Here is a 22,923-nt window from a genome sequence, read left to right as displayed (position 1 = left end):
GGAGGAGAAGTGGTTGTCAACAACCTCCCTACAGGCTGATTAGTACTCAGTTGCGAGCCAGTGTCGCGCACCAAAAAAAGCCGATCTACAAGCTCACAACGCATCGTGCTGTGGCTATTTTTTGTGCACGACACATCGGCGTGCAATGCAACCAAGTACAACTCGGGCTTAACCAACTGTAGGGGTTAGTAGCAGTGACAGGGACTATAAAAAACATTAGAATTGGCGATAACTAAATTGGGAAGAAAATGAAACGACAACTAAACAGTCGATTAATAAACCTTTCCAGCAGTTTGAATGGACTGCTGGAAGGAGATGTGGAGGAACGTGTGACGTAGCGCAACGTCCCTTCCCTTGCTAAAAGGAAAAAAACAGGACGGCATGTCTAATTGCATACATGAAGGAGTTAGCATTTAGCTTGAAATGACAGTGCAGCGGAGAAGGTTTAATGAATGACCACCACCCAAAGATGTTTGCTGCGAGTCGTGCACGGTTCAACTCCTGCCATGCACCAACGCGGCTGTGCTCTCAATCCCTCCTCCGTAGGCATGTGTCATTGTGAGCGTGCTGCATGCTGCGCACATGCATGCAATCTAACGTCAGCTCCTTTGGGAGATACATTTACCGATGCGATTATCATTTTGTTCTTCTAACCCGCTTCCGCACGATCATGCCCTCTCCACACACACACACAGGCAAGAACATTCAACAGTCTGGGCTGTTGATGACCGACTGAGTGAATCCACACTATTGGTGAGAATGTGTATATATACGCACATACAATCAGTCATATGAACACAGGCATGCTGATGATGGGGGCTATGTCAGTCATGAAAGGAATGTAGAGGGGGGGGGGGATTTTGGTGTATGTGAATGTATAGTCAGTCTGTGTCTCTCTCTCTCTCTCTCTCTCTCTCTCTCTCTCTGTCTCATGCTCTCTCACACTTTCTGTTTCTAGTGTCTGCCTCTCTGATGATGCAGACAGTCTGGCCATTGGGTAATAGATGCTACAGGCAGAATGATTAATCTGACTATTAAGCATCGTGTCAGCTGTGCGGAGTCTGTGTTTGTCTGGTTTAGTAGTGTCTGTGGTTTAAATAGACCCCCCCCCACACACACACACACACACCTATTGTCAAGAGCCTCAGCTTCCTTTTCCTGCTGGTATACAAGGGAGTGAATTGAGGTCATACAGCAATAAAGCAATTCTTAACGAGCGAGAGTGAGTGCTGATCATGAGGATGTACTGTAATGTGTGTGTGTTTGTCTTTTGTACAGTAAGACAAAGCCGGTCTTTTATTGTACGACCGTGATGTCAGCTGGTATGAATGCCTTGGGTGTCAAAAAGGGATATTTGGTCTCGTAGGAGGAGGCGGCAGCAGGGGGGATAAACTTTCGCTTCCTTGGAAAAGCGTGAGGCGAGCGGAGTGATGATGAAGGGGGGGGGGGGGGGGGTCCTGTGGGAGCTTGATGGAGTCGAACCCGGTGCCCCCCCCCCCCCTACAGTGGTCTGAAGAGAGGGGCATTGTGTGAGAACTGGAGCAGTCCATGTTGGACCGGGCCCAGATTGTGAGTCACACCACCAACCAACCAACTGGGTACCATGCACAGACCAGCCCTGTTGGTGTGTGTGTGTGTGTGTGTGTGTGTGTGTGTGTGTGTGTGTGTGTGTGTGTGTGTGTGTGTGTGTGTGTGTGTGTGTGTGTGTGTGTGTGTGTGTGTGTGTGAGACTGGGTGGGTGAATGCATTAGCCTAGTCTTTGTTCAATCTCTCCCTCTCTCTCTCTCTCCTGGCTCAGTCTCTCTTTCTCTCTCTCTTTTTCTCTCCTGGCACTGTCTCGCTCTCTCTTTTGAATTGAATTCAATTCAATTCAATTCAATTCAATTCAAAGGGGCTTTATTGGCACAGAAGTCATTCGTTTACATTGCCAAAGCAAGTGTGAAATAGAAACGAATGTATGTTATTACTGTCAGGCAGAAACCATCCTACCAACCTTTTATGTTTTTATTTCTTAAATTAATGTCCTATACTCCATCATACAAGAGTGAGATATGGTTTGTTGTGAGCTTGTAGGTCAGTTTGTAAAACAATAGTTTAAAAGGAACGGCTTTGGACTTAACAAGGTTTCCACCCGACAGCAAGGATGTACAATTAAAGGTCCTAATAGAATAAAGAAAGGTGTAAACAGAGCTGTGTAACATTGCAATCAAGTCAAATCAACTTAAAAATAAATTCTCTCTCTCTCTCTCTCCTGGCACAGTCTCCCACCCAGAAGCCCCCCCCCTTTTGGTAAACTGTCCCATCATACAGTACATTGCCTGGTGGTGGGGTTGGCTAGATTGGCTCCTATAATCTGGAGATTAACCGGTGGCATTGTCGGAGCAGCAGCAGCCCACAGGGATTATTCACACTCTCACTCACAGTATTGCTATGCTCATATACACACAAACCCTCACATATCAAAAGAAATCTGCCTGCACACCAGTGGTGGAAAAAGTACTAAAATGTTTTAGTATCATATTAGTATTGATATTATTATCAATTAGTATCAATTACTGCAATGTAGACGTACTCTGTTACAAGTAAAAGTCCGGAATAAAAAAATTACTTGAATAAAAGTGCAAAAGTATTGGTATCCAAATATACTTAAAGTACCAAAAGTGAAAGTACTAAAATGTTTGAAAATAGCCGATCTACAAGCTCACAGCACGTCGCGATGCGACGCGTTGTGAGCTTGTAGATCGGCTATTTTCAAATAGCCTAGGTATAAAATAGGGCTAAAGTGGTTAATGTGTGTTTTATAATGTAATGATTTACATCTGAAAAGTAACTAATGTTTTCAAATAATTGTAGTGGAGTAAAAGTACAATATTTGCCTCTGAGATGTAGTGGAGTAGAAGTAAAAGGACAGACAATTGGAAACACTCCAGTAAAGTTAAAGTACCTCAAAATTGTACTTAAGTACAGTACTTGAGTAAATGTACTTAGTTACTTTACACCACTGGTGCACACACAGAACGCTCCAGCTCACATACCAACCCTCACATGCTAAAACCCTGGTACTCACTTCCCCCCCCCCTGCCCGCATAACATTCGTACACTGTAAGTGTTAGTGGTGTCTCCTTACACTCTTTCCTGACGGAGATAATGAAATATTCATGTGATTGTGCCTACTCTCTCTCTCTCTCGCTCTGTCTGTGTGTCTCTCTCTCTCTGTCACTCTCTCTGTCTCTCTCTCTCTCATGCTACCCCAGTGACAGACTCATTGTTGACATTGTCTGTGTCATCGGGGAATGACGGGGCAGAGAGGCGTGCAGGCTGCACATCGTCTTGCACAAGTCTTGTCCATGTGCCTTCACACTGCCCTGGCCGCCCGCTCAGCTCACTCTGTGCTTTAATATAGTCATTATTATTTTGATGGGTGGAATTTAATCACATTAACCCATTAAGGCCGGGAACGCATCTGTCTAACCACTTTTGCCATATTTTATACTTTGGCTATTCAAAAATAGCAGATATACAAGCTCATAGCGTGGCACCGAGTGCCACGCTATGAGCTTGTAGATCTGCTATTAGATCTGACATTTTTTGTAAATCTTGTATACATATCTTTGAATATATGTATACATATTTAAGCGAATATTTGTAACTCAAATCTTTGCTTCTGGGGGTTCCCTGGAACAAAATATTTTGAGATGGGGGTCCACGGCCAAATACATATCAATTTGGGGGTCCTTGACAAGAAAAAGTTTGAGAACCACTGATATAGAAACATACGTTTTTCAGAAACGCTGTTAGGATTTAGAATGCATTTGTAGAATCCCCAGAAGGAAGGATTTGAGTAACAAATGTTTGCTCAAACTTTAACGATTTTTCAAAAATAGCAGATATACAAGCTCATAGCGCGGCACCGCAGGGTAAGGGTTAATAAATAGACGAACAAATGAATTAATATACTTTAACGTGCGGAATCCGAAACAGGCAGCGCTGTGATTCTGAAATTTGTTACGACTACGGTAATTAGTAGCCTATTATTGACACCACCTGGGCGAGTGAGTCGTGTAACTTTCCTGACGTTAAGCTGTGTATGTGTTCAACAACACAGCCATGCAGCCATGCAGTTTAAGCTTGGGAAAAGCAGCCTGCGACGGGTTTCGGTACGTGGTTCATAGTCACCATTGCGTTATTGTGGTATTCCTATTCTTGCTATTATGTTGCAAATGATTGTGTGTGTGCGGGCGAAATAACATTGACAGCTATGGCAGGTGACGAAAGCTTGCCAGACCTATGCCAGGTTAACAACGGTTGCTAAGCTGGCATTGGACAATCGCTTTTGGGGTGGGGTTTAGCGAAGGGTCCATTGTCAAATTATTCAATTATTTAATTATTAGGTAATTGAATAATTTGACATTATTGTCCTAGCGTTTAATACTTAATGCTATTCCTGATTATTACTTTTTCCCTTGTTGTATCTACTGTATGTTTATGATGATGACTATTATTATTATAAATGCTGCTACAATGTCTGAGAAACCAGAACATAATTTTATTATTACAAAAAAACAGTGAAAGGCTTGATAAATGCAGCTTCTTATATGTCATGGGAACCTGTTGGGCTCATAGCCAATAGTCCAGGTAGAATCCAATAGAAACCACTCAATTAACTTTAACAGGCTATTCTCCAGGGATGTATGTGAACGTGCATAGTTCTTGTGTGATTACTGATGGTCACAATCATTTGACACACTTTGTTAGGCACCGACTGAAGATAACGCACGCCCAACGAGCAATGATTACCCTCGTTGCTGTGCACAGCCGGCCGGGTCAGAGCAATACATTGAATTAGGAATGCACAATATTGAAACTTAGTCGATGTCCTATAACCGATCAATACTGATATTGCAATGCAAGTTTCCAGTAGGGTTTACCTTACACCTGTTATACGGTAACTGTTATTGTGGGAGCAGATGCAGACAAAACCCCAGTGCATTCGTATATTACCTGATTTGAAACATATGCGTTAGATTGGTCTAGGGCTGTCACGATTACAGATTTAAGTTGGCGATTAATTGTCACTCAAATAATTGCGATTAGCGATTTCATTGTGTGTTGTTTGGCGTTGAACATTGGGATATATATGAATACAAATAACATTTCTGTTTGCCTTTTTAGGCTTGTAATGAAAAATTGCACAGGGCAGATATGACAAATAACTTCAATATGAAATTTAAACAATAAAAGAAGGAAATAATTGACATTTAATAATTTTGTACAATGGAGTACCACACCCCCATCTATGTGAGTCTGGATGGGATACTACCCAGTGACTCGCTCAGTGTCCCAGGCCTGCTCCCACCCAGGTCACACCTGGCGCTTTACAAAAGACAAGAAGAGTCGTTGTGGGATGATCAGTGTACTGTGACGGGGGGGGGGGGGGGGGTGTCCTTAGGACACCACAGGGACACACACACACCTGTCCTCCAGGGCTTCTGGGTGAATGACACATAGGTTACACAGCCTGGTTTGTACTCTGGGGGTGTGGTAGGGAGTGAGAAGAACGACACTGCCTTTAATGGGAAGCCATAAAGAAGGCAGAGGAAAGGAGAGGGGAGGAGGAGAAGAACAGAGGCCATAGTGGAGGAAGATAATGCAACATGATGTCCTACTCCTATTGTTTAATTGTGCTGATGGCCTGTGATCCTGAGAGGCTTTTATTTTGTTGTCTGGCTGTGTTTTTTTGTTGTTCTCTCCCGTGTGTGTGTGTGTGTGTGTGTGCGTCCTTCCTCTCTGCATGTGTATGTGTGCACACACACATGCTGCGCTGTCTCTCTCCTCTGGAATGTGGCGTTATCCCAGCTGTGTGTTTGGATCGACCAAGCCAGACGGGGAGACAAACAGACACATTCCTCACTGTGGTCATCTGTACGCGTGTGTGCGCGCGAGCGCGCCGGAAAAGCCTCGTTAGGCGGCCACGTTACTTGCGGTATGGCCTTAATGAAGTCAGAGAGCGAAAGTAAATACACTGGTGTTATGTAAGAGATGGGCTGCAAAAATAGCTGTTTGAAGATGGAGGGGGGGGGGAGGGGCGATCGTGCTCCATATTGATTTCACTCCTAGACCACAAAGACTAAAAGCAATACTTTTATTGCTTTAAAAAAACAATACTTTCAAGTGTATACAACACTGGCGCGGACGGTGTACGCTTCCACACACAAAGGAGTGCGTGGAGGTTTGGGTCTTGCTACCTACAAGTTGAAGGCTCATCGCTAGGTATGGGCTTCAAAACCTGGTTCTCTAAGGCAGTGGTTCTCAAACGTTTTCATGTCGAGGACCCCCAAATTGATATATATTTGTCCACCGGACCCCCATCTGAAAATATTTTGAGCCAGGGACCCCCAGAAGAGAAGATTTGTGTTGCAAATGCAAAATGTTCAAAAGAATTTCAATATTTTTCAAAAATGTTCAAAAAATAGCAGATCTACAAGGTCGTAGCGCGGCACGAAGTGACGCGCTGTGAGCTTGTATATCTGCTATTTTTGAATAGCCAAATTATAAATGGATAAATCGGTTAACTACTTTTGCTGGGGACCCCCTGGAACCACCCAAAGGACCCCACTTTGAGAACCAATGCTCTATGGATCCGGTTTGCTGATTTCTGAAGGTCTTATTTTATGTAGACACTGCCATCGAGTCTCGCGCGTCCGTGAAGTGACGTCATCGTCTCCAGAGAGACGAGACACAGGTGTCGAGTTAGGCTAAAGGTCTCACCAGAGGCAGTCCACCTCATTTATCAGGTACAGAAGATTGTCTGGGGACCCATCCTGTTATCTGCCTCTCGCTGGCATCATGAAACGCACACACACATTCACAGAGTGCATGCTTTCCTTCCTACCCCACTCTGCCATTAACCCCATTCAATCCATTAATCAATTCAATTTTAGCTGTAGCCATTATTTTATACTTTGGCTTTTCCAAAATAGCAGATCTACAAGCTCATAGCGCGGCACCGAGTGCCGCGCTATGAGCTTGTAGATCTGCTATTTTTGAAAAAATCATGAATCGTTTTTTTATATATATGCGCACATGATTTGGCAACCCGGGAGCCAGCGAACACAAAAACGCTAATGAACAGCTGACATTAAGGGGAAAGCGAAAAACGGGCATCGCTGTTCCGTGCACATGGATAATGGTCAATGACTGTATGCAAATTCAGAGCAATTGCTCCAGCCACTGAGGAGAACCAGGACAGAACCGGGCAGAAGAGATTTTGGCCTCACCATCCACCCACACAGAGCTTTGTCGAATTATAGGAGGATGATTCTTTGGGCTTTGTGTTTGTCGTGTTTTAAGAGAGCGAGGGGTGAGGGCTGTGTTTACGTGTATGTGTGTGTGTACAACAGTATATGCATGTGTGCGCCCTATGCGGCCATTCCCCACTGCAGCGCCGCATACTGTGTATTCAGCTGGGAGACAGCGCAGTGCTCATACCTAAAAATAACCTCCCTTCACTCTCTTCCTCCCACTACTCATTACTGTCTCTCTCTCTCTCTCCCCCACTTCTTCTCCAAGCTCCCACAAGACCTCTAGATCTCTCCATCGACCCCTCCAACTCTTTCTCTTTCTCCCTGAAGTATGAGATGTGAGGTGTCACGTGATAGACATTGTCTTTTGCCGTCTTCTCTGCTCCTCACCAGCGTTGATTTTGACAGCAACTTTTGATTTAGTTTTAGTCATAGTCTTTTGAATAAAATTCCATTTAGTTTTAGTCATATTTTAGTCATCTGAAATGTTTTCGTTTAGTCTAGTTTTAGTTGACTAAATACTTTAAGATGTATTTTGGTGGTGCCTTGATGGCGTCCTAATACCTGATTTTACACTTGGTTGCATGCTGAAAATAGCCGATCTACAAGCTCACAACGCGTCGCGCTGCGACACGTTGTGAGCTTGTAGATCTTCTATTTTCAGAATACAACACCCGAGCGCAACCGAACATAAAATGACTTGTCTTTTAGTTCTACTGGATCTCTTCTCCACTAGTCCCTCACTAACATTTTAGTCTAGTTTTTATTTGTTGACGAAATTGTCAATATATTTAGTCTTAGTTTTAGTCGTCATAGCTTAGTTTTTATTTAGTTATTTTTCGTGATGATTTAGTCGACGAAATTAACACTGCTCCTCACAGTCCTTCTGTAGCCGAATGTATACTCTATAGTGCGACGTGTCGCTTTTGCCGAAAAGAACTGATAACAATAAATACGTTATTTTTGGCAAGCAACATCCTCGTTAGGACCTTTTTGTTTGTTTTGCCTATCGCTATTAGTATTCTGTCAGTGTGTTCACATAACAGCCTCTTGTGTGTGCACACACACACGCTCACACACAAACACACAAGGTTATTTCAGATCGTCCCTCAGGGTCGGTCGTATCGAAGTGAACTATTTTAGTTTATGTTGTTGTTCTTTTGGAATAATGATGATGCCCCTGGCCCCCTACTGCATGGGGCCTTAATACCACTCGTGTGTGTGTGTGTGTGTGTGTGTGCGCGGAGTGAGCGAGAGAAAGATTTATACATTGGTGAATGTGTTGGAATGTGTTTCTTCTTTAACCCTTTAAGAGCGGGAACACATCCGTGTGTCATTTTTAGATTTCTTTGGCTTTTCAAAAATTGCAGATCTACAAGCTCATAGCGCGGCACCGAGTGCCGCGCTATGAGCTTGTAGATCTGCTATTTTTTTTAAAGATCTTGAAAATGTGTGCAAATCTTTGAATACGTATATATATTCTTTTAAAGCGAACATTTGTGACTCAAATCTTTGCTTCTGGGGGGATTCTACAAAATGTCTTCTAAATCTTAACAGGTTTTTTTTAACTTATGTTGCTCAAAATATTGTGTTCCAGGGACCCCCAGAAGCAAAAATTTGAGTTAAAAATGTATATATATATATATATATTCAAAGATTTGCACACATTTTCACGATTTCTTTCCAAAAAATAGCAGATCTACAAGCTCATAGCGCGGCACTCGGTGCCGCGTTATGAGCTTGTAGATCTGCTATTTTTGAATAGCCAAAGAAATAAAAAAAATGACACAGATGCGTTCCCGGATTGAATGGGTTAAGCCTGGTCAGGAGGACCCCAAACTCCATTGGACTCAAGTGATATATGGTGGGCTTTGCTGTAGCGCTGATTTGTGCTAACACATGCCATCACATAAACCTCCCCAAACCCCCCCACACTCACCCCCAGCACTGCTGCTACTTTATGGTTATTGGCCACTGAAGGCATTATTTACCTCTGAGTACTTTGCCTTCTGTGAATATTTTTGGGTGATGGTCAGCTAGGAGGAGGGGGATTACCCTATGTCTATTTGTGTGTGTGTGGTTGCCATAGCAATGTGCTGACCTCTTGTCCTCCCCTATTTGGCCACGGGCCAAAAAGTTACATCCATATCCATCAATCTGTGTGTGTGTGTGTGTGTGTGTGTGTGTGTGTGTGTGTGTGTGTGTGTGTGTGTGTGTGTGTGTGTGTGTGTGTGTGTGTGTGTGTGTGTGTGTGTGTGTGTGTGTGTGTGTGTGTGTGTGTGTGTGTGTGTGTGTGTGTGTGTGTGCTTGCTCAGTGTTTGAGTGAGCTTTGATGCATGCATGTACATCTGAGGTTCAGGTTTCTTGGTGACTGTGATGATAAACCTGCTGGCCGTCAGGTCTTTGATGTGATTCACATCATGTTGGACAGCTAAGCTAAGGGTACTTTAGTTATGAGGCACACCTGTGATACTTCGGAGACCCTCTGGCGTTTGTACGTGCGTGCGGTGGTCTCCAGGTGTCTGCGGTTGGTGTGTGTGTGTGCACGCACATACATGTGCATGCGCTGTGATCTCTATATCACAGGGATGATGCCAGCTGGCCTAAGGCAAGGCCCTCCCATTGTCTTCTCACATGCGCACACTCAAAGGAAAGTGATAGCGCACTGTATCTTGAGGTCATTGTGATGCTCATATGAGCCAAGCCTATTTTGAGCTTTTTATTTAACAGCATTAGGAGCCACGACGTGTTTTCCTGTCAGGACAGAACGGCTAATCTTGACTTAACCTTCTCTGAATTCTCTCTCTATTCATAATCGCCTCCTCAATGCCCCCTCTCTGTTTTTGCCCCTCTCTTTGACTTTGTGAATGCCCCCCACACACCGCCTAACCCTACCAGTCTTGCTCTCTCTTTCGCTCTATCTTTCTCTTTTCTGCCGCTCTGCCTGTGTTCATAGTTGCTAGCACTGTACATGCCTGGAGTTACCCGGGTGATTTCATGGCTCTTAGACAAACACAAAGAATCCTTTCTGCTCCGCTCGTTGAAATATGCTCACTCCACCCCCCCGCCCCCCCCCATGCCACCCCCACCCCACCTTAACTCACACACTCGCACATTCAGACAGATCTCAGCGATCGTTGCACCCATCCCCATTTTACATGTCTTCGTTTCCTATTCTCTTGCACGCCGGACTTATAAAAGCCTGAGTGGAATGGGTGGGGGGTGGGGGGGGGGGTTTGCGTAGGCAGCCTTTGGAGGATTCTGGGATAGATTAAAACCTCCTAATCTATGCCGAGTCGAGGACGGTCTCCGGGAACTTTGTTACCATGGAGATGAGAGTGGAGATGAACGTGCAGTAGGAAGTAAGCCGGGAAAGTTTGAAAGGTGAGTTGTCAAAGCCTGGCAGCGCTGTGGGGTCCGGGGGATGCCCAAGGGGTCCCACAGGGGGTTCCAGGGGGTCCTCAGTAAAATGAGGAACAGTTTAAACACTTAAGCCCTATTTTATATTTAGACCAGGGGTCTTCAACAGGGGTCCGGGACCCCTAGGGGGTCCTCAGAGTTAATACAGGGGGTCCGCCAAATCTTTGTATGATGTGTTTTTTTTTTGCATTAACCACTTGAACCCTAGCATCCCTTTTCTGAGGAGAACTTCAGCCAAAAATCGCCGATCTACAAGACTCGCGCTGCGAGGCGTCTTTTTGGCAAAGAGTTATAGGTGTAGAGGGAAAAAAGAGCAGCAAAAGTTTACCTGAAACATCATTTTATACAATATAGAGGGGGTCCCTGCTTCATCTCTCTCTCAGCTAGGGGGTCCTTGGCCTGAAAACGTCGAAGAACCCTGTTTTAGACTTTGTAAATAGCCGATATACAAGCTTACAATGTATCACATGGCAACACACTGAGAGCTTGTAGATTGTTGAGTTTGTTATTTTCTGAAAATCTTGACAAATCTTCTGTTATGGGGGTCCAAAAGGGCACAAAATCTTATCAAACAGGGATCCGCGGCCAAATCCATGGGGTCCCTTCTCCTTGACCTTTGTGGTTTGAGAACCACAGTGGTAGAGTAACAGGGTTTGATGGAGACACATTGCACACACACAGGAGGTTCCTTAGCTAAGGGCTACCAAACACTGCAAGATGTTTGATCCGATTTGGCTGTCGGTGACCTTTTTTGACGCTCGCCGACAAAACCCCTGATCTGACGCAAGATCGGGCTTTGCTCGCTGTGTGTGAAAGGCACTGCGAGAAGATGATCCACCGATAATCCACCGATTTAAAAGTGATCGGCGAGACCTTCCCGAGCGTTTTTAGATTTCTAGCAGGTTTGATATTTGTCTCTCTCGCTGACTGGAGATCTTACGGAGTCGCGATCACTCCCCGAGGTGATCCGTGCTACAGCCAATGAGAGCTGTTATTACAGTATGCTTGAATCAGCAGCATGGACCAGGAAAGTCCTGACGCTACGCAACTGGTGTTATTAAAACATTTAGAACACATGCGCTCCTTCTCTGTTGCAGCCAGGTTTTTATTTTTTTTATAGGTTGCAGGTATGAGGGGAAAAACGTGGGCAAAAATCCTTGATTATGCATGCTAAAATCCTTGATTTTGCAATGAAATATTCGGGCAATTCTATGCGGTGAAATTGCGGGAAGTTGCGAAATATGCGGAAAGTTGTGAAATATGAGAAATATGTGAAAAGTTGTGAAATATGAGAAATATGCGGAAAGTTGTGAAATATGAGAAATATGCGAAAAGTTGTGAAATATGAGAAATATGCGAAAAGTTGTGAAATATGAGAAATATGCGGAAAGTTGTGAAATATGAGAAATATGCGAAATATGTGAAAAGTTGCGAAATATGCGGAAATATGCGATGCGAAGCGCATATTATGCGATGTGATGCGCATATTCTGCTATCGCATAATCACATTTTTCTGGAGGGTCCATATAGAGTAGATTTAGTAGTTTAGTACCACTTACACACCACTCTACCCACTTCATTGTAGTGGAAACCGTGGCACAAGTGGACGGTGTGGTGTGGGGTAGGATGAGGCCATGCATATGGAAAGCTGCCTTAGAGAGAGAGAGAGAGAGAAAGAGAGACAATGATTTAATGTCAATCAATAGCGTCCTGTCTCGCGCATATATCACGGGAGCCTTGCATGTTTTCGTGAGATGTCGGTTAAAATGAACTGGAATAAAAACAAATGTATGTATCGGGTCTGGATCGCATCCTAGTGAACTCTTGCAGTGTGTGATCCCTTGTCGGCGATCAATCTTATAGTGTGAAAACCACAACGATGTATAACAGCCGATTTCAAGAAAGAGACTTGTGTAGTGTGAAATGCTTAACGATCTGATGACCCCCACCCCGACCACTTTAAAAGTCGTACAGTGTGTAGCAGCCCTAACAGTGTGCTCGTGACTGTGCGTCTCTGAATGTGTAGTAGACTCGTCTTAATTAGGCCTCGTTGCCTGGTGCCCCTCCCCCTCCCGCCTCCTTTGAAGTCTCCTCCTCAGCACTACCCACGATGCACTTGGAGACACCCAGTAGCAGGCAGAGGAAGTGATGAGAGGAGGCGGGGGGCAAGATGCTCAGCGGCTGTTTGGGGGTGGGGGTTTGAGCGGGTTTGAATTTAGAATTGTGGGTCAGGACTTAACGCAGCCGAGTGAACATCAGCACCTATCCAGGAGGTATATGTGGAAAAAGAGATCCTTTTTTTTGGTCGAGTTCTTCGGGTTCAGGCAGGGCTGATGAAAAGCTAGACTTGCAGACAAGAGAGAGAGCGGGTGAGAGCCTATCTATCAGTGGCAGCAGTATGCTGGATTGCTTTTGATGATGAATTCTCTGTGTTCTCTTCTCATCATTCACATGTACCAGATGCTGTAACCACACTCCTGTCCCCCTCCACATGTCTCTAAATCCAACACACACACACACACACACACACACACACACACACACACACACACACACACACACACACACACACACACACACACACACACACACACACACACACACACACACACACACACACACACACCAACCCCCTAGATCTGTCACATGAACGATTCTTTGTTTTGGTGTGCTAGAGAGATAATACCCGTCTCTGTTACAGCACTCTGTGTATAACACAAAGAGAGCTTATCTCTCGTACTGTGTGTGTGTGGGGGTGTGTGTGTGTGTGTGTGTGTGTGCGTGTGTGCGCGCATGCATATGTGTCGTGTGCTTGTATGCGCGTGTTCGGTTTTTATGTGTCGGAAGCACAAGCTCCACAAAGTGGACACGGTCATGTCAAAGGAAGATCCTTAATTTGCCGTTTCATTTTGGTGAATGCTGAATTTGCAGGCATGTTTACTTGTAACGGAGGAGTTTGCTCTCCAGAGTGGAAGACAAAGTCTGTTTTCTCCATTTTCCAATGGAGCAGTTAACCCAGTCTATCCGGGAACGCATCTGTGTCATTTTAGATTTCTTTGGCTATTCAAAAATAGTAGATATACAAGCTCGTAGCGCGCCACCAAGTGGCGTGCTACGAGCTTGTAGATCTGCTATTTTTGAAAAATCTTGAAAGTTTGTGAATATATATATATTTTTAAAGTGAACATTTGTAAAATATTTTGTTCCAGGGACCCCCCACAAGCAAAATTTGAGTTACAATTGTTCGCTTTAAAAAATAAATATTCAAAGATTCGCACAAACTTTCACGATTGACGGCAAAAATGACGCTTCACCGGCGCGTTTCACCGCTTCAGTGCTCCTTCAGCAGCCGCTGCTTCTAAATTTCGGCGCCTTTCGGTGATAGTTCTGTCTTCTTTCACTTTCTCCACGCTGTTTGGTGCCCCCCCCCCCCCCCCAAGGTTTGTGCCCTGTGCTTCAGCAACTAAAGCCCTTCCATTAAGCTGGCACTGCCTATGATCCTAGATTACTGAGGCACTACACTGTCTCTATGCATTTGATGTATTACCTTATGTTTACCTTGCATACGGTAAGTCTCTCTGGATAAAGAGCGTCTGCTAAATGCCTAAATTGTACATTTTTGTAACCCAAATGGACCTGTAAGAGTATATTTGGGTCCATCTTTTTGCACCGGGAGTGAAAAGAAAAACCCACTGTGCCCTTTCAATGTGTGTGACAGAAAACGTGAGCGTGCACGTGCCCATACACGTGTGTGCTCTTGATGTGGAACACAAGCACTGCTGATAAAATGTTCAACTGCTAAATCCTGTTAGTAAACCACACTGACACACTTGTTTATCTCCGTCTCCTCATCTTCTCTCTGGGTTATTCAATTATTTCTATGCCGTGGCTCTGCGTGTGTGTGTGTGTGTGTGTGTATGTGTGTGTGCGTGTGCGCGCTGGTCTGGGTGTCCGGAACTAATGTTATAAGCCCCTGGACCGATAAGTGTCATACTTTGTATGCATGCTGCCTGTAGGCTACAGAAGTACCTCCACACATTTTCTTTCACATATGTTTTAACAAAACACAAAAAGTGTTTTAGCCTTTTTTAAATATTTAACTTTAGTTTTATAATGGAAGTCAATGGGGCCCCTGAACATGCTGAATCCTTGCCAAAGGTTTGGAGTCTCTTATGTCATAGAGGTGTCATAGATGACTGATGTCACAGGCCGGCCAAACAAAGTCCCAGATCCACATTGGAGCCACACCGTTCCCATTTGGAATATATATGTGTGTGTGACTGTGTATATATATTTACACACACATACACACACGCACATACACGCACGCACGCACGCACGCACATACATACATACGTACATACGTGTGTGTGTTTATATGTATATATATACACACACACACACACACACACACACACACACACACACACACACACACACACACACACACACACACACACACACACACACACACACACACACTCAATTTAAATACTTCTTTACATTATATAGACATACACACATCTCTGAGATATATTAACACTGAGGATATTACTGTGCATCTGTACGACCTGCATGGTGTGTCTGTGCTTCATTAGCCCTCTGAGCTTTAATGAGATCAACTCCTGCCGAGATGAGAAGAGAAACGGGTCATGTTCTACACACACACACACACACACACACACACACACACACACACACACACACACACACACACACACACACACACACACACACACACACACACACACACACTAGTAAAGACATCAAAGCACCCCCGCCCTCTTCCCTGCCTGGTTTTGTGGGGGAGTTTGGACACACACACACACACACACACACACACACACACACACACACACACACACACACACACACACACACACACACACACACACACACACACACACACACACACACAGTGACACACACAAAATGACATCAATGTCTAAGGATAGACATAGACTTGTGCTTTATTGGCAGTGCAGCCTAATGGCTTACTAGGCTAAAACACACACACACACACACACACACACACAGACACACACACACACACACACACACACACACACACACACACACACACACACACACACACACACACACACACACACACACACACACACACACACACACACACACACACACACAGTCACACAGTCACACAGTCACAGTCACACACACACACAGTCACACAAGATGCAGTAGAAAGGATACACACACACACACACACACACACACACACACACACACACACACACACACACACACACACACACACACACGATGCAGTAGACCACATTGACATCAGTCGGTAGCGGTTTACTAGCAAACGGGTGTGTTCCACTGTACAGAATTGGCCTGCTAACTTACGTGCCTGTGGCTATAATGAGCTGTGTGAGTGCGTGCGTGCGTGCGTGTATGTGTGTGTGTGGTTAGTTAACCACGGCAGTGGGGGTAGGGTAGCTACTAGATTGCGGTCACACACTCAGACACTGATTGATTGAATGATTCCAGGGAATCCAGCAATGTACAGTCTCATCTTGTCATAGATGGGGAATGGCCGTGGAATTTCAAGAACGGCTGAGGTGTGCGCGTGCGCGTGCACGTGCACGTGGGTGTAGATGAGGTTAACCCCTGTCTGTCCAGACAGCCACATCATGGCATCATCCCATGACTATGCAGGAATCTAACGGCCTTGGAGGGAGAGGAGGAGGGAGAGATACTAGACTGAGAGGGTTGCATAGCGGAGGTTGTTTATCTGAAGGTGTTGGCCAGGTGTGGAATGCCAGGGCGGTGGGGGTGTTTGTGTGCCATATCATCGCCCCACTGCATTTCCTGTCTGTGTCACATATCACCCAACACCCCTTCCTCCCCCCTCAGCTGGCAGTGCGTGTGTGTGTGTGTGTGTGTGTGTTATCACAGGGTCAGCAGAGGTACCCATTCCACCCCCCTGCCCTAAGGGGCGTTACCGAGGCAACACAATGAACAGGGAAGCTGGCCTGAGGCAGTGACAGCAAGGTGTTTCCTGTGACCTGGTTGACTGCTGCGTCAGCGCGTGCAACTGTGCGTGTGTGTGTGTGTGTGTGTGCGCGCGCACACACACACACACACACACTCAGTGTTAATGTATCCTCTCTAATACAGTGCGTACAGTACCCAGGCTTACGCAGCGTACTGTATAGGCCTGATTCAAAATGTGTCGTGTCACGGTGTCGTGCCGAAAATATTGCAGATCTGCAAGCTCACAATGTGTCGCATTGGCAGTGGTGGAAAAAGTACTCGCGTCTTTTACTTAAGTCAAAGTATCAATACTGCAGTGTAGGAATACTCTGTTACAAGTAAAAGTCTGGGAAATCTAAATGTTACTTGAGTAAAAGTACAAAAGTATTGGCATCAAAATATACTTAAAGTACCAAAAGTAAAAGTAGTCATTGTGCAGAATGTCCCATTTCACAAGTTCATGATGTATACAAATCTTTTGAAAATAGCCGATCTACAAGCTCACAATGCGTCGCATCGTGACGCATTGTGAGCTTGTAGATCTGCTATTTTCAAATGGCCGAAATGTATATAGGGCTGAAGTGGTTAATGTATGTTTTGTAATAGTAATCTAAATCTACAAAGTAGTAGTACAAAGTACAATATTTGCCACTGAGAAGTAGTGGAGTAGAAGTAAAAGTATTTAAAATGGGAAATACTCTAGTGAAGTAAAAATCCCTCAAAAGTGTACAAAGGTACAGTACTGGAGTAAATGTACTTAGTTACTTTACACCACTGCGCATTGCGACGCATTTTGAGCTTGCAGATCAGCTATTTTCTGTATGTGACTCCATCGTGTGACGATGCAGTATATAAACCAGGCGTTTGCTGCTGCTATGGAATGCAGTCAGCTCCGGGTCCTCCCCTTCCTCCAGTCTGCTGACCTCTTCACCTCCCGTCACTCTGCAGTCTTGTCTCGGCCAATCACCGCAACTATTGGCCCACTTATGTCACCCCGGTCGGCCACCAAGCCTGCCCAATCACAACGCGGCAAATGTTGGTGACCGCGGTCCTCAAGGGTGTGTGTGCAGTCTGAGGACCAGTGGTGGAAAAAGTACTCAAATTCTTTACTTAAGTGAAAGTACCAATACTGCAATATAGAAATGCTCTGTTACAAGTAAAAGTCCAGAATTCTAAATTTACTTGAGTAAAAGTGCATAAGTATTGGCATCAAAATGTACTCGAAAGTACCAAAAGTAAAAGTACAAACATATTTGAAAATAGCATATCTACAAGCTCACAACGCGTCGCTATGCGACGCGTTGTTAGCTTGTAGATCGGCCATTTTCAAATATCCTAGGTATAAAATAGGGCTAAAGTGGTTAATGTATATTTTTTCAATATCATAATTTATATCTGAAAAGTAACTAGTAACAAAAGTTTTCAAATAATTGTGGTGGAGTAAAAGTACAATATTTGCCTCTGAGATTTAGTGTAGTGGAGTAGAAGTAAAAGTATTGGAAATTGGAAATACTCAAGTAAAGTACAAATACCTCAAAATTGTACTTAAGTACAGTACTTAAGTAAATGTACTTAGTTACTTTCCACCACTGCTGAGGACAAACGTGTGTGTTTATGTGTGTGTACGGCGGTCTTCATGTGTACTGGGAGTGTGTGTGTGCGCATCGTCCAGTGTCGCCCACCATGACACCATGGATGTCATGGTGTGGGTGGGTGTGTTTCATAATTCTTTGCCATTCTTGAACGACTTTAAAGCTACGTAACTTTAATGTCCTGCTGGGGAATCAAACCCGGGTCTCCCGCACTAGTGTTTTTTTTACTTTTTTTTACTTGGTTGTGACATAGTTTGCTCAGGGGAGATATTGAATTGGGACCTTCAGCAGTATCACTTACTTGTCAACCAGTAGTGGTCAGACTAGACCACAGGATCAACATTTCTCAAAAGACCAAATACAACCACCGCAGCTGTTATATTGTATTAACATACTCTACCGTACAGATTGGTCAAAATATCATTTTGTACACTAAGCAAGGTTACATAGTGTAGCTTTAAGCCCTACATACGTTGTTGTATGACAGATAGCCGACCTTGTACATCTGAAATTTTTATTCTTTCCAAAATAGGGACGGCAGCAGGTTGAAAGAGCTTAAAGGGATAGTTAACCCAAAAAAAAATAATGTTTTTCTATGGATTAGTCATATTGGGGGTGAACTATCCCTTTAACAGACCTACCTGTCTGTTTAACAACACTGACTTCAAACAATCAGAAGTCATGCAGTCCTCAGTGCCTCAGTGACGTTTCCCTCGTGTCCGTATGGTTCTCTGTGTGTTTGTGTGTAATTGGAGAACGCTGTATTAGGTTTGATTCATTATTTTATTTAATTTGTATTATTCATGCTTTATTCATCATGGGTTTGGTGTCCTGTGTGGGCTGGGGACTGGCAACAGTCCTACTCATCTGCTTATGAATATTGGATTAAAAGGAATGCTAGGTTATTCATGAATGTGTCTATTTTTTCCTCGTTTGGGAGCACTTGAGCCGTTGAGGGGATTCTGAAATCCCCCGGCGTGCTCAAGAGATTTCTTCTTGCGCTCGCTCGCACACACACACACATACTCACACACATGCACTTTTCGTACGCACACGCACACGTACACGCACACGTACACGCACACACACTCACACACACACACACGCACTTTTCGTACACACACACACTCACACACATGCATTTTTCGTACACACACACACACACACACACACACACACACACACACACACATGCACTTTTCGTAATCACACACACACACGATCACACACGATCACGCACGCACGCCACGCACGCCACGCACGCACGCACGCACGCACGCACGCACGCACGCACGCACGCACGCACGCACGCACGCACACACACACACACACACACACACACACACACACACACACACACACACACACACACACACACACACACACACACACACACGTACCCACACAGACACTCACACATGCACTTTTCGTACAAACACACACACTGCATTCATTCATTCATTCATACAAACAACCCTCTGGCTGTTGTTTGTGTATTACAGTCAGTGATGTTGACTTTTGTCCTTCTGTGTGTGTGTGTGTCCTCTCACAGGCCGTGCACTCACTGCCCTGCCATGGAGAAGATGAAGAGGCTCAAGCGGCGTCTGTCTCTGACGCTGCGTTCCAGCCACAGCATTGATGAATCCCTGTCAGAGCTGGCTGAGCAGATGACCATCGAGGACAACGGCTCCAAGGACAACGGTTAGTGTGTGTGTATGTTGTGCTTTTGCTGGAGGGTTTTGCATCAGCGTTGCCAGATTATTCGAGAGAAATAAGCAACCAACCAGGTCTAGGAAAACAAGCTCAAAAGAAGCAACTAGGCCACATGAGCACTTTAAACCTATGTACTGTACACATCGGCTATTTGAAAATAGATGATCTACAAGATCACAATGTGTCGCAAGCTTGTCGATCTGCTATTTTAAAAAGATCTTGAAATAAAATGTGGAATATTTGGAAGATATTTGAAACATTCTGGTTCGGGGCTCCCTGGTACAAAACATTTTCAGATGGGGGTTAGGGACAAATACATTAATTTGGGGGTCCATAACATGATAATACTTAATTACAAAATGTGTAAGCAAGACCAAATAAGCAACTACATTTGCTTACACTAGAAACAAGCCCCCCCGAAAAAACACAAACAGCAACTACCAATATTTACAAGCAACTTTATAGAAAAAGAAGCCCAAAGTCACTTATAATAAGCAGACATTGCATGTGTGTTTGAATCAGTCACAGTACTACTACTTCATCAGGGTAGGGCAGAAGGGGTTAAAGTTCACCCTGTATTGGAAGGAATAGAAGTTGTATGACAGCAACAATAATATGCCCATCAGCAAGCGTGTGCTTTGTTCACCACTTTAACCCTGGCATCCCCTATTGTAGGCACACTTTTGTCAAACTTTCTGTTAACATCTTCAAAAATACCGTAGCTAATATGGCAGATCTACAAGCTCATCTACAAGCGTTGCATCGGGATGTGTTGTTAGCTTGTAGATTATATAGGGTACAGTATATAGGACAAAAATAGCAAATTAAATGTCATCAGAACTCGCAAACAAGTATGTAACTTATTTAATGTTTTTGTATGTGACACTTTTCAGAGAAATGCTGAGGAAGGCCTAGGGCTGAAACATGTCTGTCACCTTCTGCTGCTGTTATTAAAAGTGTTGCATGCTTACTTAGTTGCCAGACTGCTTTTCTGTGCCGTTGGGGTCAGCACCCGTCATACTCTTATTGAGTTTTGAGTTGAGTACGCCAGTTCCCTTGTTTACCCTGTCAAGGTATCCATTAGTGGGACACCAAGCAGATAGTGGATCTGCTGGCTTGTTGTAAATTGCTCCGGATGAAAACATCGGTTAACGTCTAGAGAAATCTAATTGGCGGCTTTTTCAGCTGTGCTGAAATGCTGTATATAGCTGCCTGACAGCGGTCAGTGTGCTCTTACTGGTATTTAAATGACTGACTTCTGGTTATAGGTCAAAGCATTAAGTTCATTTCCTTTGTTGAAGTGAGAAGTCTTTGGCGGTGAACTTAAAACAAGTCCAAGGCACTCCGTTCAGTTGAAGGTTGGTTTTCAGGTGTCATTAGCAAGAATGCTAGTACAAATGAGAAGACAGCGGACAGTAAAGACGAGACTGCACTTGTATAGTATGTACTCACACACCCATACGCTTGAAACCCACCGGTCGCGCAAGCATAAGCGCATGGATAACGCCCTTTTCCCCCCTCACGTTACCGGCCGAGCACATCCACGTTCGAAAGAAATTATAAAATTCCACGCACATTCTCATTGAAACGCATTGACCAGACATTGTGGCCAGGTTTGGCGAGAACAGTCGCACCCAAACCTCAGATCCTGTGTCTAGGTGAGACATGGCCTTTGACATGATCTAAATGGCTCAATGGAAGAGCAGAGAGACAAATTACAACCACCGATTGTATAAGTCAGGGATTCCAAAGTGGGGCTGCTTGAGCTGCCTCTATGGGGGTGCACGAGAAGAAACATGTAATGGTGGTTTAATGGATGTAACAATAATTACACCATTAAACCACCAAATGGGATTTTTAATGAAGTAAAAGCATGCAATTAAAACATTTCCTTTGTAAACTTTGGTCAAAGTTTAATTAAAAAACTTGCATTTTAACAAATGAATGTGTACCCAAAATGCACTTCAGCTGCTATTTCAGTACTTTTTATAATTTAATTTAATGGGGCTTAATTATGACAGCATTTCCCCCCCATCTTCTCTCATGATGGCCCTGTGCCAATGAGCCTGTGCGTGTGTCCCTGCCCTCACCCTTCCTCTTTGCTATTTAAACGTGTCGTTTGTAAAGCACAATAAAGCACATTGCATTGCCTTGTTGTTGAAATGTGCTATACAAAAACACTTTTCAACTCGGCTGCCATATTAGCAAGGGCAAGCCATGCCTCCTAAGCGTTAGCCTATACATGCAGGTGTTCTCTCCACAATCAACTGATTGAATTTCAAGCGGTTTGGTTTGTTACACATATCAGGATGTACTTATGATACAGACGCCTTGGTTCATTCAAAAATGTGCGTTTCCATACCAAAACACCTTGTGTAGATAGTAACTGCAATGGCTGTAAAACAGAAAATGTTTGAGTCTCTTTTACTTATATGCCATTTAGGCATATTTGTTGCAGTGGAGTTATGGCTAGTTGCCCTGACCCTGCCAATATGGCGGTGATGTTGACATATGATTCGGTGGCCAATGCAGTGTCTGCGTGTATTATGTCTATGCACACACACCTGCACTATAAACGTTTGACCTTTAGTGCTTTTGCCACAAAGCACAGCAACTATTGACAGGATTTTGGATATAAATTTAATTTAATGAAAAAAAGCAGCAACCACACATTCGAACACTGTGCAAATATCCTAAATGTATTGCAAGCTTTCAGTTGTCAGACCTGCTTCAGGCATATTTCGTGCTGCTTTCTTTCAGCTCCAGGCAGCACCTCAGTTCAGTTTGTGTTAACCAATGAGCAGAGGTTTATTCAATTTTTTGGATATTAATTTAATACAAAATCAAAGCAAAGTCATGTGTTTCAGTAGTACCAGGTATTCATTCCGTTTTTACAA

The 22,923-nt window shown here is 44.1% G+C and overlaps 1 protein-coding gene across 1 annotated transcript in view; it reads left to right on the top strand.

Moving 5' to 3' along the window:
• The window catches only part of cdk17 (cyclin dependent kinase 17), a gene marked incomplete at its 3' end in the record, with an annotated part of 49,716 nt that overhangs the window by 6,323 nt on the left and 20,470 nt on the right, over positions 1-22,923 (top strand). The window contains exon 2 of the mRNA XM_084049519.1: positions 19,866-20,014. Within this exon, the coding sequence (XP_083905645.1) occupies positions 19,888-20,014 (127 nt within the window). The 5' untranslated portion in view covers positions 19,866-19,887. The remainder of the gene's footprint in view (positions 1-19,865; positions 20,015-22,923) is intronic.

The sequence above is a fragment of the Gymnoscopelus microlampas genome (assembly GCF_963454915.1).
Source record: "Gymnoscopelus microlampas genome assembly, chromosome: 23".
Classification (NCBI taxonomy): domain Eukaryota; kingdom Metazoa; phylum Chordata; class Actinopteri; order Myctophiformes; family Myctophidae; genus Gymnoscopelus; species Gymnoscopelus microlampas.
The sequence above is the reverse complement of the archived record's forward strand: the minus strand, read 5'-3'. Positions and strand labels throughout refer to the sequence as shown.